The following is a 13,732-nucleotide window of genomic DNA, read 5'->3' as shown; positions in this document are numbered from 1 at the left end:
TTTATCAATATATCAATTAAAATAACCCAGTAATTCTTAATGTATTTCTTTAATAATATTTTTTGTTCACTGAAGACCCTTTGGAAGGAGGATGCAGCATTATTAATAATTTTAATGTAATTTATTCAGGCTACTTATTTGAATACAAATAAAAAAAAAAGACTGTTATCTGACCACCATGAGGTCAAGAGCCCTCAGCCGCTCAACCATACCGTTACACCCCGAATTAAAAATATTTGGTAGACATGATTCTTATTAACACCCAGAGAAATAAATAAAAAACACATTTTCATGTTAAAAGAACAGTACAGTGGGCAATAAAATAACACTGTGAGTGTAAAAAGATAACACTAATAGAGGGTTACAATTTTTACGCTCTCTAAAGTGCTGTGAAAATCAAATGAACCCGGGTAGAGTGTTAAACTTAACACTGTCTGAGTTGAATTAACACTAACCATTTTGCTGTGTAGCCAATGAGTGTTTTTGATGCTCGCAGTCAGTAAAATTACAAAACCTTTTTGAATACTCTAAATTTCCATTTTAGAGTGGACAATAGAATTGTTTTATAAAATTGTTTTATAAAATCAGTCAAGCTTCCCGTAGCATATGAAGTCAGAAGAAAACAGGCACAGTGTAATGCTGTGTTCAGTTGTGTCGGGTACACCTGTGAAACAATGTTAGGTTGAAGATTGAAGAGGTAAGGCGAGCCAGCTTTCGGTTTTAGCCCACTGCATTACGAAGAGGAAGGCGGCAAGCCTCTAATTTGAACTATTAATCTCCTCTAGATATTAGCTCTGGAGTAAGTAGCTACACCGGATATTTGGTTCAATATTGAACACGCACACACAGCACAGACGCATTGACTCCCCAGTTCCCTGCTCACCCAAGTGGAGGAGGGGATTAAGGATTTGATTCACTCCCGCCATTGTCTCTCCCACTCGCCAGATTTCTGCCTCTTAATCGGGGCCAAGAGCATCTGACATGATGCACAGGTATTCTCCCGGCTTTCTCAAGGCTCCGTAAAGCGATTCCCCGAGGTGCTTCTACTTGCCAGTGCGAAGGATTGGCAGCCTGCTCATATTATGATTGGTGGATGTCTCCAGACACGCCAATTCCAGAGGAATGGATGCACATCAGCGTTGTAATGACATCATCTGAAGAGGCTGTGACAGTCGAGGCGATTTAGAGTGGGAAAGAGTTGGCTGTTGCCACGGGCGATCACAGGAGATTGCTGGGATGGGTGATATAGATCAGGAAACATCAGCAAGATAGTGTTATCACTTCTGTGGCTGGGGCATGTGTTTGAGGAAGATCCTGGCAACAAAAATATAGGGCGTATCTGAGTCATGCAGTGATACCTCAAAACTGGAAAATATAAAATTGGCAGGAGCTGATTTGCTCACCCCCTCTGGAAATCCACAATCACCTTTTATGCAATTCAGTCTTGTGTACATGATAGTTCTGTTAGTCTCCATGAAGTTTCCATGAACTCATAGAAATTTTATGCAAATAATTGCACAAACAAATTTCAAGAAAAAGTCAGGCAGCAGTGTTCAGCCATGTACCCCTGGTGTTAGCTCTGTCCTTGAGCCAAGTATTGACTGTAGTGGGAGTCTATTTTTGGTCAGGAGTGTTTAGTTTGGAGCACTCATGATCTATTTTGAGTTATACTTCAGTTCAATGTCATGACAGTAGCATTTTGCATTGCATTTGCAACTTTTAGACAAATGTGGGCAATTCTGTCAACATGCAGGGTGTATCTTGATTGGCGGCAGTTGCATTTTCATTTGTTTATGCTCCCACAAGTTGACCTGTTAGATGCAAAACTCTTCAACCTCTGTCAGGTTGCATGGGGATCAGGCACTTTTCAAGTCCAGCAAATTCTCTACTGGATTGAGGTCTTGGCTTTAACTCAGTTACTCCAGAACATTCCCTTTGTTGACATTAAACCATTCTGTTTAGCTTTCATTGTTTGCTACAGGTCATTGTCTTTCTGAAAAGTCAATCTTCTCCCAAGCTGTAGTTCTCTTGCAGACCGATTGTCCTCTGGGATTTACCTATATTTAGCAGCATTCATTTTACCCTATACAATCCTTCCAGGGCCGACTGCCAAGAATCACCCCCACAGCTGAATGCTGCCACCCTGCTTCACAGTGGTGTGTTTATGGTGATGTGTAGTGTTTGGTGTCTGCCCAAACACAGCATCTTGTCAGATTGCCAAAAAGCAGCACTTTGGTCTCATCAGACCAGTCTTCCACATGTCTTTGGCAAACTCTGGTTGAGATTTAATATGAGTTTCTTCAACAGTGGCTTTCCTTTTACCATTCTCTGTACAGCGTTGACTGGTGAAGAGCCCAGGCAACAGTTGTTGTGGGCGGTCTCTCCTATCACAGCTCTTTATCTCAGTCATAGGTGTCTTGGTGGCCTCTCTCACTAGTCTCTTTTTTGCACATTCTCTCATTTTGTGAGGACAACCTGTTCTAGTCAGAGTTACACATGTGCCATATTCCTTCCATTTCTTGATGATGGAATTAACTGAACTTGGGGAAATGTTCAGTGTCTTGTAAAGTTTTTACCCATCCCCTGACTTGTACTTTTCAATAACCTTTTCTCTGAGTTGCTTGAGGTGTTCTTTTGTCTTCGTGGTGTAATGGGAGTCAGGAATACTGATCAACCAGAGACTGGACCTTGCAGACACAGCTGTCTTCGTACTTCAATCACTTGAGACACATTCACTGCACTTACGTAATCCCGAGTTCACTAATTATGAGACTACTAGCATCAAATGGCTAGACCTCTGTTGAATTAGGTCAGTCACTTTAAAGGGGGTGAATATTCATGCAGTAACTTACTTAACCTTATATATTTTGATTTAATTGACATTACTTTATAGTAATCTATTTTCACTATGACATAAAGAGTATTTTTGCCATTTCTGAAAGCTTTAACAGATTTGAAAATTGCTTTATGAGCTGCTTGGAAATTAACCAGAAACCATGAGTGTGTAATCAATGTAGCTTTTGTAATACAATCCTGAAGGCTGTGGTAGAAAATTATGAATGAACAATGTGTTCACTGATAACGTGATTACACCTGCTTCTGTTTCTAAATACAGCATGAATTAATGTCTTAACTGATTGGTCATTTTGGAGATTTCCTACCTTGATTTCCTTTCTTGTTATCAGTGATGTTGTCCACTGCATGGCAGTCAGGATGTCAACAACACATTTGAGCCTGTATCTGAAATAAAAGTATATCTTTTTCGGTCAAAATGTTCTCTGACCTACATGTAACATGTTTGCTTTGTTTCAAATATGATCACTCACCTTAAAAAGACCTCCAGTTTCAGTGTTTCATATGTTCAGATGTTTATTATCATAATCCATTTAACCAAAAAGCTGTTTGTCTTTTCCATTTCCGAATCTCATCCAGTCCTCTTGGGTGTTGTTATTTTTCTTCAAACTCATGAAGCCGCAACACTGACACATTTCCCATGGCACCATCAAATGCATACGAGAACAGATGTTTTTCCTTTTTTTTCTTTTTTTGTCTGTTGGCAATGACTTTTTTTGAGAGTGCCCACCACATAATCTGTCAGGAGCTTGGCAAGCAGCAATCTATTTAAAACTCAGACCACCTCTGTCAGAAAAGCAATTACTAGTGAGGGTTTCATTTTAATTTAAATGAGATTACATTACAGTGACATGAAAAAGGGCCACTGTCTGGATAGAAGGAACATGAGCGCTCCCTTTTTATCTGTTTCCCCAGCACTGGGATTGGGGGTGGGGGGGCGACTTAACTGCATGAAAAAAACTAGAGATTGTGTGAGAGAGAGAGTGTGTGCATGCGACTGACAAATTCATACAGACAAGAGTACTGTAGGTCTATGTGAGAGCATGCCTGCATCTTTAAGGGACCAGATTGTGAATATTGAAAAGCCATGCTAGGAGATGGAGGAGAACAATTGCTGCATTGCCTCAGGCTGGAATCAATATAAAGGCCCATGCAAGGCAACGTCAGTGACATTTATGATCATATGACACATGACACATATGATGTTATTTTCAACTTTTATTTTTTTATGATCCTTTTGCTAATCCTCTCAGCCCCCACCCTTATCTTTGTCGTCCTCTTACATCATGCAAAGCCACAGAAAGCAGTGTGGATTCAGAGTGGAAAAGGCAAAGCAAAGCATCCAGGGCTGACTGGCTCATCACTGAGTTCACAAGAGGGGATGGGAGATAAATGGGAAAGGGTGTCAGAGGAAGCCGTCAAAGCAACTTTATGGTCTAGTTGCGATGCACGTATGTCTCCCTGAGGTGATTTCTTAGAAAGATAGAGTCACATCATGTTCTAACTGCTCTCTCTCTCTCTCTCTCTTTGTCTGCTTACCTGTTTACCCCCCACCCCCACCCCTTCTTGTTTTCCCCCTGCCTCCTGCCTTTGAACATGACAGCGGATGAACTTGGGATCGAGTTCATGGGTAAGACAAGTTTTTCATTTACTTTGTCAAATGCCATTTTGTTTCATTTTTTGTCTCTCCCAAAGGCAGCGCCACCTCCATGAAAAGCTTCATACAAAAACACAATCACAAGCACAACAAGGCCACTCACCTTGGAGAAAAATTAATGTGGGGCCAGTCGCCATGGAAACACTGTGGTGTTGAATTAGGTGTTTTCTGACAGCGTGGAGAACAGTGCTGTCACGGAGGATTGATGTAATGAGAGGAGAGCAGTAAGACAGCTGTGGTGCATTTTTTTGATGAATTTTTGGTGAGTCTAGCACAAGTTCTGCAGCTTTTTTAACCTGGATTTTCAAATTATGGGGTCTAAAATTAAATATTTTATTGGCCTTTGCTAAACTTAAGGATACTGTGTTCCACTACTGACAATTTAAGAACAATCCCCTGTGAAAGCTGAACTATACAGCAATATTAAAAGATCAACCAGCAACACCTAGACAAGTTTTAAAGGGATATACCCCTTTTTTTTTTAAGTTGGGTTGTATAATGTACCTGGTTATACCGGTGATATCAGCCGGTGATTTCAGTGAGCACTGACCCTTTAAGATGACTCGCTGGTTTTATCAGCATGGAAGATAGATGACACGTTATAGCAGATGGGTACGCTAGCTATGCATAATTTAGCAAGTTTTAGGTAAAAATGGACTAGAAAAAGTTGGCTTAACTGTACACCAAGCATTCTATATTTCACCCAGAGAGCCTTTTGCTTGGGCAGTATGTTGCCATGCAAGCTCATCTACTGGCTGCATGTTCCTATGCTTTAGTGTATGTAGTCTGCTGTTTGGGTCTGTGGGCTTGACATTGACATCAACAACAAACTCTGTCATTAGACATCAGCCATTGGAAGAAGGCCTAGAGGAGCAATAAACTGACTCGGATGACAACTTTCCATTTACCTCTTCTGGTCCGGGGTCAATTTATCTTCAGAAAATTAAAGAAGGCCGGTAAAACACACATTCAGTACGGAAGGAACTCTGAATGCGAAGTGATGCAGCCTGCATCCTTGATTAGAAATGTCTTGCAGAAGTTCTCTGTGTGGGCATGGGCTCAAAAGTTTACACATGTATGTACATGAACAGGTAACTTGGTCAACAGACCCAAACAGCAGTTCAGATACTTTGAGGTGGAAGATCATGTAGCTCATAGCCGATGCTCGCATTGCAAAATAGCGCCAAAGCCAGAGGCTTTCCGGGTGAAAAATAAAATGTGGATATAGCATCCACTTGAGCCAACATTTCTTTTCCCCCCATTTTTACCTTAACTTGTTCAATTCTGTGAAAATAGTGTTCCCATCTGCTATGCTGTATAGCCTAGCTTCCATGCCTTTACAACCAGCAAATGGTGCAACCCTTACTAAAATCACTGGAGGCTAATGTCACTAGTATTTCTGACTACCTATTATAATCCAGTTTAAAACATAAAAGGATCATTATAAGTCATTAGTAATTAAACTAAAATAAAGTAATTGTGATTATGAATTACTTTTACTAAAGTCCCCTTCAGCCCACCAATAGCCCAGGCATGCAAAATACGCTAATGAATGTAGCTATCTATCATCTAGATTTATGAGGAACACTTTAAAATATGAAAATCAAAACATCTGGAGGGAAACCTGGACAAATTTGAAGTTAGAACAGTATATTTGAAAACCACTTTGAAAAAAAGCCTCATTCAGCCACTTTTTAGCTCATATTACATACCCCAGACCCCTGGGACAAATAAGGTTTTTTTTTTATTTTGAATAAGCTATGTAGCAGCTAGCTATTATTAATGTGGTACTATGGTTTAACAGTATTTTAAAAGGCATAAATTGCAAGTTATTGTAATTTAAGCTAGCAGTTTTCTTCTAAGCTAATGAAACGTTAATCCTAAAGGTTTTGGACATGGCTAAATGCTAACATTAGCTGTTGCATAATAATAACATAACTCACATGATCACATGTCCCTCTAGACTTTCTCTCTTTCCTGTCTTTTGAGTTTAGTCATTTTGACAAATCAACATAGAAAAAAAACTACTGTTTGATCTTCATTAAAAGAGTAAGGCTTAATCCTGAAAAACAACAGTTCAGCTAAAAGCTCATTTCATAGTGAGCTAGGAAGTGAGTGGGAGCTACATAGCTTTCAGTGAGTGGTTAAATGCTAGCGTTGACTGTTGTCTAACAGTTCTTTAACTTCAAATATGGCCAGAGACCCCTCTAGATTTCCTCTCTTAACAATTTTTAGTTGTGAAGTGGTGAAATGATAACATTGATAGATACATTTCAAGAGTTAGCCTACAACTTGCTTTACAGTTATCTAAGTTGTGGCGGCTAAAATTGTTAGTGTTTATCAGGATTTATGAAAACACATAGATTGCCCTGCCCTAAATGAGCTAGAGATTTTCTTATAAGCTAATGAAATGTTAGCTGGCAAGCTTAATGTTTCCAGGAAGCTCTTACATGCTAGCATTAGCTTTCACATTTAAATCTTTGCCAGAAACTCATGCCTCAGAGGACCAGGATATTTCCTGGTGTGTTAGCTTGATGCTAAAACATAATGGGAATTGCCATTAACAAGCTGACAGATTTAGCATTGAAACTGAAGTAATTCTACTTAATTATTAAAAGCAAAATAGATCATTAGATTGATTATTTATTCAACTTTTTTAAAAAAGATAAATGCTAGTTTTGGGCTTGTAAGATGTTATTGTAGAGGACATTGAATAGAGTAGGAAATCAAAAAGAGAGAGTGGAGAATGACATGAAGGAAGGGTCCCACACATCAACCCGTGTTGCCCTCTTGGAGGACTATAGCATCTACACACGGGGCGCGACCTAACGGCTTGCATCTGTACCCCATATGTGTAGCAAAGTTAACTAAAATAGATCTTTCCTTAACAGATACTCAGCTAGTTCCTTATATCTGTACACCAATCTCACTGTTGTTTAACCTGACACAAATTATTTTTTCTTCTTTTACACTTCTTCCTTCTATATTTCTTCTATATGCTATTTAATGGCAGTTTGCTTCCAGATGCACTACCGCCACCATCTGGTGGTAGCAACCTATTACAATCTGGCTCTGGTAGAGCATAACGTAAAATTGTATATCAAAGATGAGATTAAAGTTGCATGAAAACTTCAAACTTCATTAAAAAGATGACAATTTTAATATTTAAAAATCATGACCCATCCCTATAGAAAATATGCTATGTTTAGGATTTGAGCCTCTCTGGATTTTTTATATTTGTGTAGGTGCCTTGGTAGCTCCAAGGTGGTTAAAAAAATCTTTAAAAAACAAATAACCTTTCTTTATCAATGACACTGTTCTTTGTCCAGAGGGAATATACAGTCCAACCCCAAACACACATACACATGCACTTCCAGCCTCGATCTACCACCCTCATGATGTTTTTCATCTTCTCTTTGCCATCTTCTCAGGCACCCTTTTGTGCATACATAAAAAACTAACATTGCACGCTGTGAAGTTTTCCATTAACATCATACTTCATACGCTGCTGTCATGTCACACACTTGCTGCAGGGAAATACGAGGTAGGGAGGGAGGAGGAGGAGGAAACGCTTTGAAAGGAGAAGCGCCTGCCCTGCTGCACACAACATTCCTCACTTCAGTGATTTTAATCCGGCGACTAAATTAGTTGAGAATGCTGCTGCAGGTGGGCGGATGCATTAGAGAAAATGAGAACGGGAGGGATCGATTGATAGCTGGACAGATGACAGACACAGTTTTTTGGGCTCTGATGTAAGTGCGTGCTCATTGTTCTTTCTCATTGTGTTCCATTAAGACTTCCTCTTTTACTTTAGCAATAAATCTTCTGATAGTTGTTATATAAGTCTAATGTTTGACAGACTGAGCTCAAGACAGTCTGTCAGATTGCAGCAGAGCTCTGTTTGAAGTGGGATTGAGAACTCCAAATATGATCTTGTCTTTTGATTTTCTTTCATTCTTTAGCCCGGCAGCTGCAGCCTTCACTAGTTTCCCCCTGATGTATTTCAAGCTGAACACCCAATTTTGTGTGGGATACTTATAGCATGCTCCTCATTATAGTATTTTTATCAAGTCATTTTGGTTGCTATAGAATTTCATAGCCATATGGAATTGTGGTGTCATTGCATCAATATTGCATGGTTTCATTTCTCATCATGCTTTTACATGTAATTTCAAAAACGCCTTGAAGGTTTGAAAGGCCTGTAATGGTTTAATGAACAGGCTTCATGTTGTTTTTTTTCTGCATATGTTCAGCAGGGTAATATAGATAGCTCTATTTGTTGTTACATTTTGCAAAAGTCTATTTTTGATTTAAAAAAAGAAGCAGGGGGTGTTTATCTCAGGTGGTGGTCTGACGGCGTGGCAGCAGAGAAAGACGAAAAAAAATAACTGTGTCTAGGTCATTTCACTGAATGTGAAGGCTAGAGGGCTCAGAAGGAGAAGACATATTACTCAAGAGCATAGGGAACTTCATGCCCCACCAAAATGGGGGCTCATGGTGGTCAACAAAATCATGGTCCATTGTAAAGCTAAGCTGTGATAACCATATTATTATTTAACCTGAATAAGAAATATCTTTTCCAAGCAACAAACAATAAAAATTTGATTTGTTTATGCTGAAGTACAGTATAGCACTTTTCTAAACTGAATCCCTTTTCTTAAAACAGAATTACCTATTTTTGAAAATGTTAAAATTCTGAATTAAACTAAACAATTTGGAAAGAGATGCCAGCCAGCATTGCTAAGTCAGGATGCCAGAAATGAAGCTGGGAAAAGGAAGACAACTTTAACTGAAAATAATGAAATACTTTTGAAAAGAAGCATAGAAAAGCTAACCTGACAAGCCAGATGGATTTGTTTCACACATCTATCTGGTAAACCACTCATAGACAGCATTTGGGAAAGGGCAGAGCCTTTTAAAATAAACTCTGAGGGTGACTGGATGAACGTTCTGTCTGTCACATCTTTACGGGCCAATCAGAGCAACAAAACACGTGACCTAGTCGCTACTGAGCTGCGCCCCTACTGAGGAGTAAACTCAGACAAACTTATGTTTGTTTTTGAAAAGAAAACAACCCAATGCTGTACTTTGTTCTTCTTTTAACGAAGAAATGTCATCAAGTTCTGATAAAACTGGCGCAAGCAGCATCCACGCTAATGTCTTCCACCATAATTGCATCAGCCTCTTGTTGCTGCTTGCTTACATCACGGCTCCACTGCACCTGAAAGTACTGCCCCATGACGCTGATTGGTCCTGTCACCAGGCCCAAACTGTTCAGATGGGAGCTTGGCAAGATGGATTCGCCCGTGATAAACATGGAAAAGGGTGATTTTTTTTTTTTTTTTTTTTTAAGGTTTATTTTTGGTCCTTTTCATGCCTTTACTAGACAGAGGAAGGACAGTGGATAGACCCAGAAACAGGGAAGAGAGTGGGGAGAGACATGCGGCAAAGGGCCACAGGCCGGACTCGAACTCAAACGCACATGGGCAGCTACCCAAACCACCCGACCATCTCCGCACCCCTGCTTTGCAAGGTTATAGAAAAGTGGCATAAATGAATTAAAGTGGCAAAAAGAAGTAACAAAAATGGGCAAAAAGTGGCCAAAAGGGGTAAAAAGCTGCAAAGATGGCTTAAAAGTTGAAAAGGTGGCCAAAAGGGCAAGCGGCCCAAAATGGAGGAAGAAGAGGCAGAAAGAAGAGGCAAAAATGAGCAGAAAGTCACAAATGAAAAGTCAAAAGCATGGAAAGTGGCAAAAAGAAGTTAAAAATGGGCAATAATTGGAAAAGTGAAGGTGAAAGGCAGATCAAAAGTGGAAAGAGTGGCAAGAAAGGGCAAAAGGTGGCCCAGATGAGTTTAGAAGAGGCAAAAATTAAGCAAAATTGAACTAGCAAAATTGATTGAAAAGCAGCAAAATTGGGTTGGAATTGGCAAAAAGGAGTTGAAAGTTGCAAAAGAAAGTGGCAAAAAGAAGTGGTATAAATGGGCAAAAAGTGGCAGAAAATTGACAAACGTAAGAATGGGTGAAAACTGCAAAGTGGGGTCAAAAGTGGAAGAGGTGGCAAAAAAGGGGAAAAAGTGACCAAAATTAGCCAAAAATGGCCAAAAAAAAAAAAAGTGCAAAGCGGCCAAATTGGGTTCTAAGTGGTATTAAGGAGTGGCAAAAATGCACAGAAAGTGGCAGAAAGTGGAAGGAGAGGTTAGCCATTTTTAACCAACAATGGTTAAATGGTTATGCTAGCACCATTGCTACCTGTTTAACACACATGCATTGATATCATCAATAAACCACAACTATGGATGGCTCATCCTCTGGGTTCTTCAGGAGCCCAGCCAGTTCTGTCGACAGGCCTGCTTACTTGAACAGTACAGTTCAGTACTATTCTGATCTAGAAAATGAGGATAAAGTTGTCAGGTAATTCTCATATATAACTGAAGCATTGGGCTACAATATTCAGCACTGTAAACAAACTTTGCACTGTGACAGTATAAAGATAGTTTTCAAAAAATCTTTTTTTCTTTTTCTTTTTTTAATAATTCCTCTTGATACAATTGGCTAGTGTTATTTAAATCACAACAAACAAGTAGGGTGATCAGTTTTATACCTTTGGCTTTTTATTAGTAAGGAAAAAAGAAATTATTAAGGCTGATCAGTTGGAAGCCTGTGAAAAACACAAATTTAAAAACATTCTTTCCTCAAATATTAATTTTCATTTCATAAATTCAGTACCTGTCTGACTTAAATGCTCATTAAAAGTCTAAAATTACTCTTTTCAAGTTGATAAAATGCCAGAAAAATTGCCTGACATTAAAACATAATAGCTGGACCCCCTTATTAACCAATGAAAAAGACAAAATTTTTCCACACAGCAATTATTTTTGTGTTTGCAAGTATTAAAAATGCAGTAGAGTGACACAGCTGGCCTCCCCTGCAGCGTTTATTTTTTTCACTGCCTCACAGGAGCTGAGTGGGCAGTTTGGACCTCTGATGTATAAATATATATATATATATATTCTGTGTATATATCCACATATTCTAACTCCAGGAGTTCTTCATATGTTATCTTTATCTTTAGCCAGAAGCATTCTAATATTTAAAAGGTTTTCCCTCCTGTTTGAACTCAGTTAAACCACACTATCTTGAAATGTGTCTATGCAGCACTGATGTAATGCAGGGGGAGAAAACTGCTGTGAACAGACGTCACTGTAAGCTTTGGCCGTAGAAAGCTCTCCAAACAGTCACCATGCCCTTAAAAAACAGATTTGGAGGAAGATGACAAACCAGTGCAGACAAGAAGACCTCCCAGGACACTTCTCTGTTGACAGCATCAAAAACCACAAACAAGCCCTAAAAGGTCAGGAACAGGCTGCGAAGATGTTTTCTGCACTTTACCCTGCAACCCTTAAGACCGTGCACTCAGACACCAGAGGATTATTGTTTTTGAGTGATTGAGTAATGTCTCAAGAGGTTGAGCTCAAGGTCATGAAGTCCTGTGGGATGGATAAGTCTCTCAAACTCTGTTTGCAAGATGTCAGCAGATTAGTTACTATGCTGAACAGCAGGCCTTGAAATGTGCTCATTTTTACCACCAGGTGACTCGCTCAGTGATATTCCCACCCTTTGTTTTTGTAGCTTAAGTATCACTTCAAAAATTGAAAAAAAAAAAAAAGCTGTGTACAACTGTCCTTGTATGTGATTTAACTTCTAACAAACTCAGTACAAAGAAGAACTAGCTTAAAAACAAGCTAGTTTAGCTAACGGAAGCTGAAAACTCAATGCCCATACTGTAGTTTATTGTCAGAGGAATGGGCTATATGCACACGCGCTTGTTAGTACGCATGTTAGTACTCTGATTGTAGTATGGATGCTAACGTGATGAATCTTTCTATCATGTCAAAATGTTCTAAACCTGTTTTTAAATCACAGTCTCTAACAAGGATGCCAGTAGTGGGGAAATTATGATTAGGGCTGAGTGCTTCAGATCAATGAAGAAAAGCCCAAAACCTCACAGTCTGGGCGTAAAGGAAAGTTATCCTGCAGGTTCAGTGCAGGTTGGTGCATGACAGACTTCTGTTCATCATATCAAGTTTCTGTGAATCATACTGGTTTTAAGAAAGACTTTTAGAGATTATTTAAACTATATTATTAATTTGAAACCCTATTCATAACATCACGGTAAAAACATATGCAACTGGTACACTCAAAGCTCTGGAGGTGCACAGGGCGTCAATCGCCTAACACAATCTGAAAAGGAAAAATTGCACAATGTTTACTGTACTACCTGCATGTGCAGTGAAGTTATAAAAGTTTAGAATACTAGCTTGCTGAACATTTATTTGAAAGGAGAACATATGCGTAAGATTACAATTTAGCAACTTAAGACCTACTTGTTTGGTTTGGCCTTAACTTAATCTGTTCTGTGCACTGTGTATTCTCTTATTGTACCTTTGCATTAATTGCTTTTGTTTCTTTTATCTCTTTGTAAAGCACTTTGTGATCTTGCTGTTCTTGAAAGGTGCTATATAAATAACCTTATTATTATTATCATTATTACAAGAGAGTAAACAAATAATCTGACCTGTAATTTATAAAAGGAACTCAGAACTCCATACCTAGCTTCTGTGAATCCAGTTGCATATGTTTTTACTGGGATGTTATGAATAAGGTTTCAAATTAATAACATAGTTTAAATAATCTTTAAAAGGCTTTCTTAAAACCAGTATGACTCATGGAAACCTGATATGACCAACAGAAGTCTGTCATGCACCAACCTGCAGGATAACTTTCCCTTACGCTCAGACTGTGAGGTTTTGGGCTTTTCTTCATTGATCTGAAGCACTCAGCCCTAATCATAATTTCCCCACTACTGGCATCCTTGTTAGAGACTGTGATTTAAAAACAGGTTTAGAACGTTTTGACATGATAGAAAGATTCATCACGTTAGCATCCATACTACAATCAGAGTATTAGCATGCTAATGTTTTCATTCATTCTAGACCTTACCTTTGTAGTTGTGGATGTAGCTTGAAACGTGTAGTTTGAAGCCCTTCTCCTTTTTTGTTGTTGCGGTGTGGGATAGTGTTTGAATCATGTGGCTCACGTTATTCACTGTTATTATCGGGACATCTTGGAGAGACCGTGTAAAAAACCCCATACTTACAATGGGACAGGATGACAACCAGAAGTAGTTGGGCTGGTTAACTCCGAATACGGAAGCACGTGTG

The 13,732-nt window shown here is 39.0% G+C and overlaps 1 protein-coding gene across 1 annotated transcript in view; it reads left to right on the top strand.

Annotated features, from left to right (window-relative positions):
• Positions 1-13,732, top strand: part of nrg3b (neuregulin 3b) — a 361,874-nt gene that overhangs the window by 306,133 nt on the left and 42,009 nt on the right. Inside the window, exon 4 of the mRNA XM_041815096.1 lies at positions 4,457-4,483. Within this exon, the coding sequence (XP_041671030.1) occupies positions 4,457-4,483 (27 nt within the window). The remainder of the gene's footprint in view (positions 1-4,456; positions 4,484-13,732) is intronic.

The sequence above is a fragment of the Cheilinus undulatus genome, linkage group 20, assembly GCF_018320785.1.
Source record: "Cheilinus undulatus linkage group 20, ASM1832078v1, whole genome shotgun sequence".
Lineage (NCBI taxonomy): Eukaryota > Metazoa > Chordata > Actinopteri > Labriformes > Labridae > Cheilinus > Cheilinus undulatus.
This window is presented reverse-complemented; position numbering and strand designations above follow the sequence as displayed.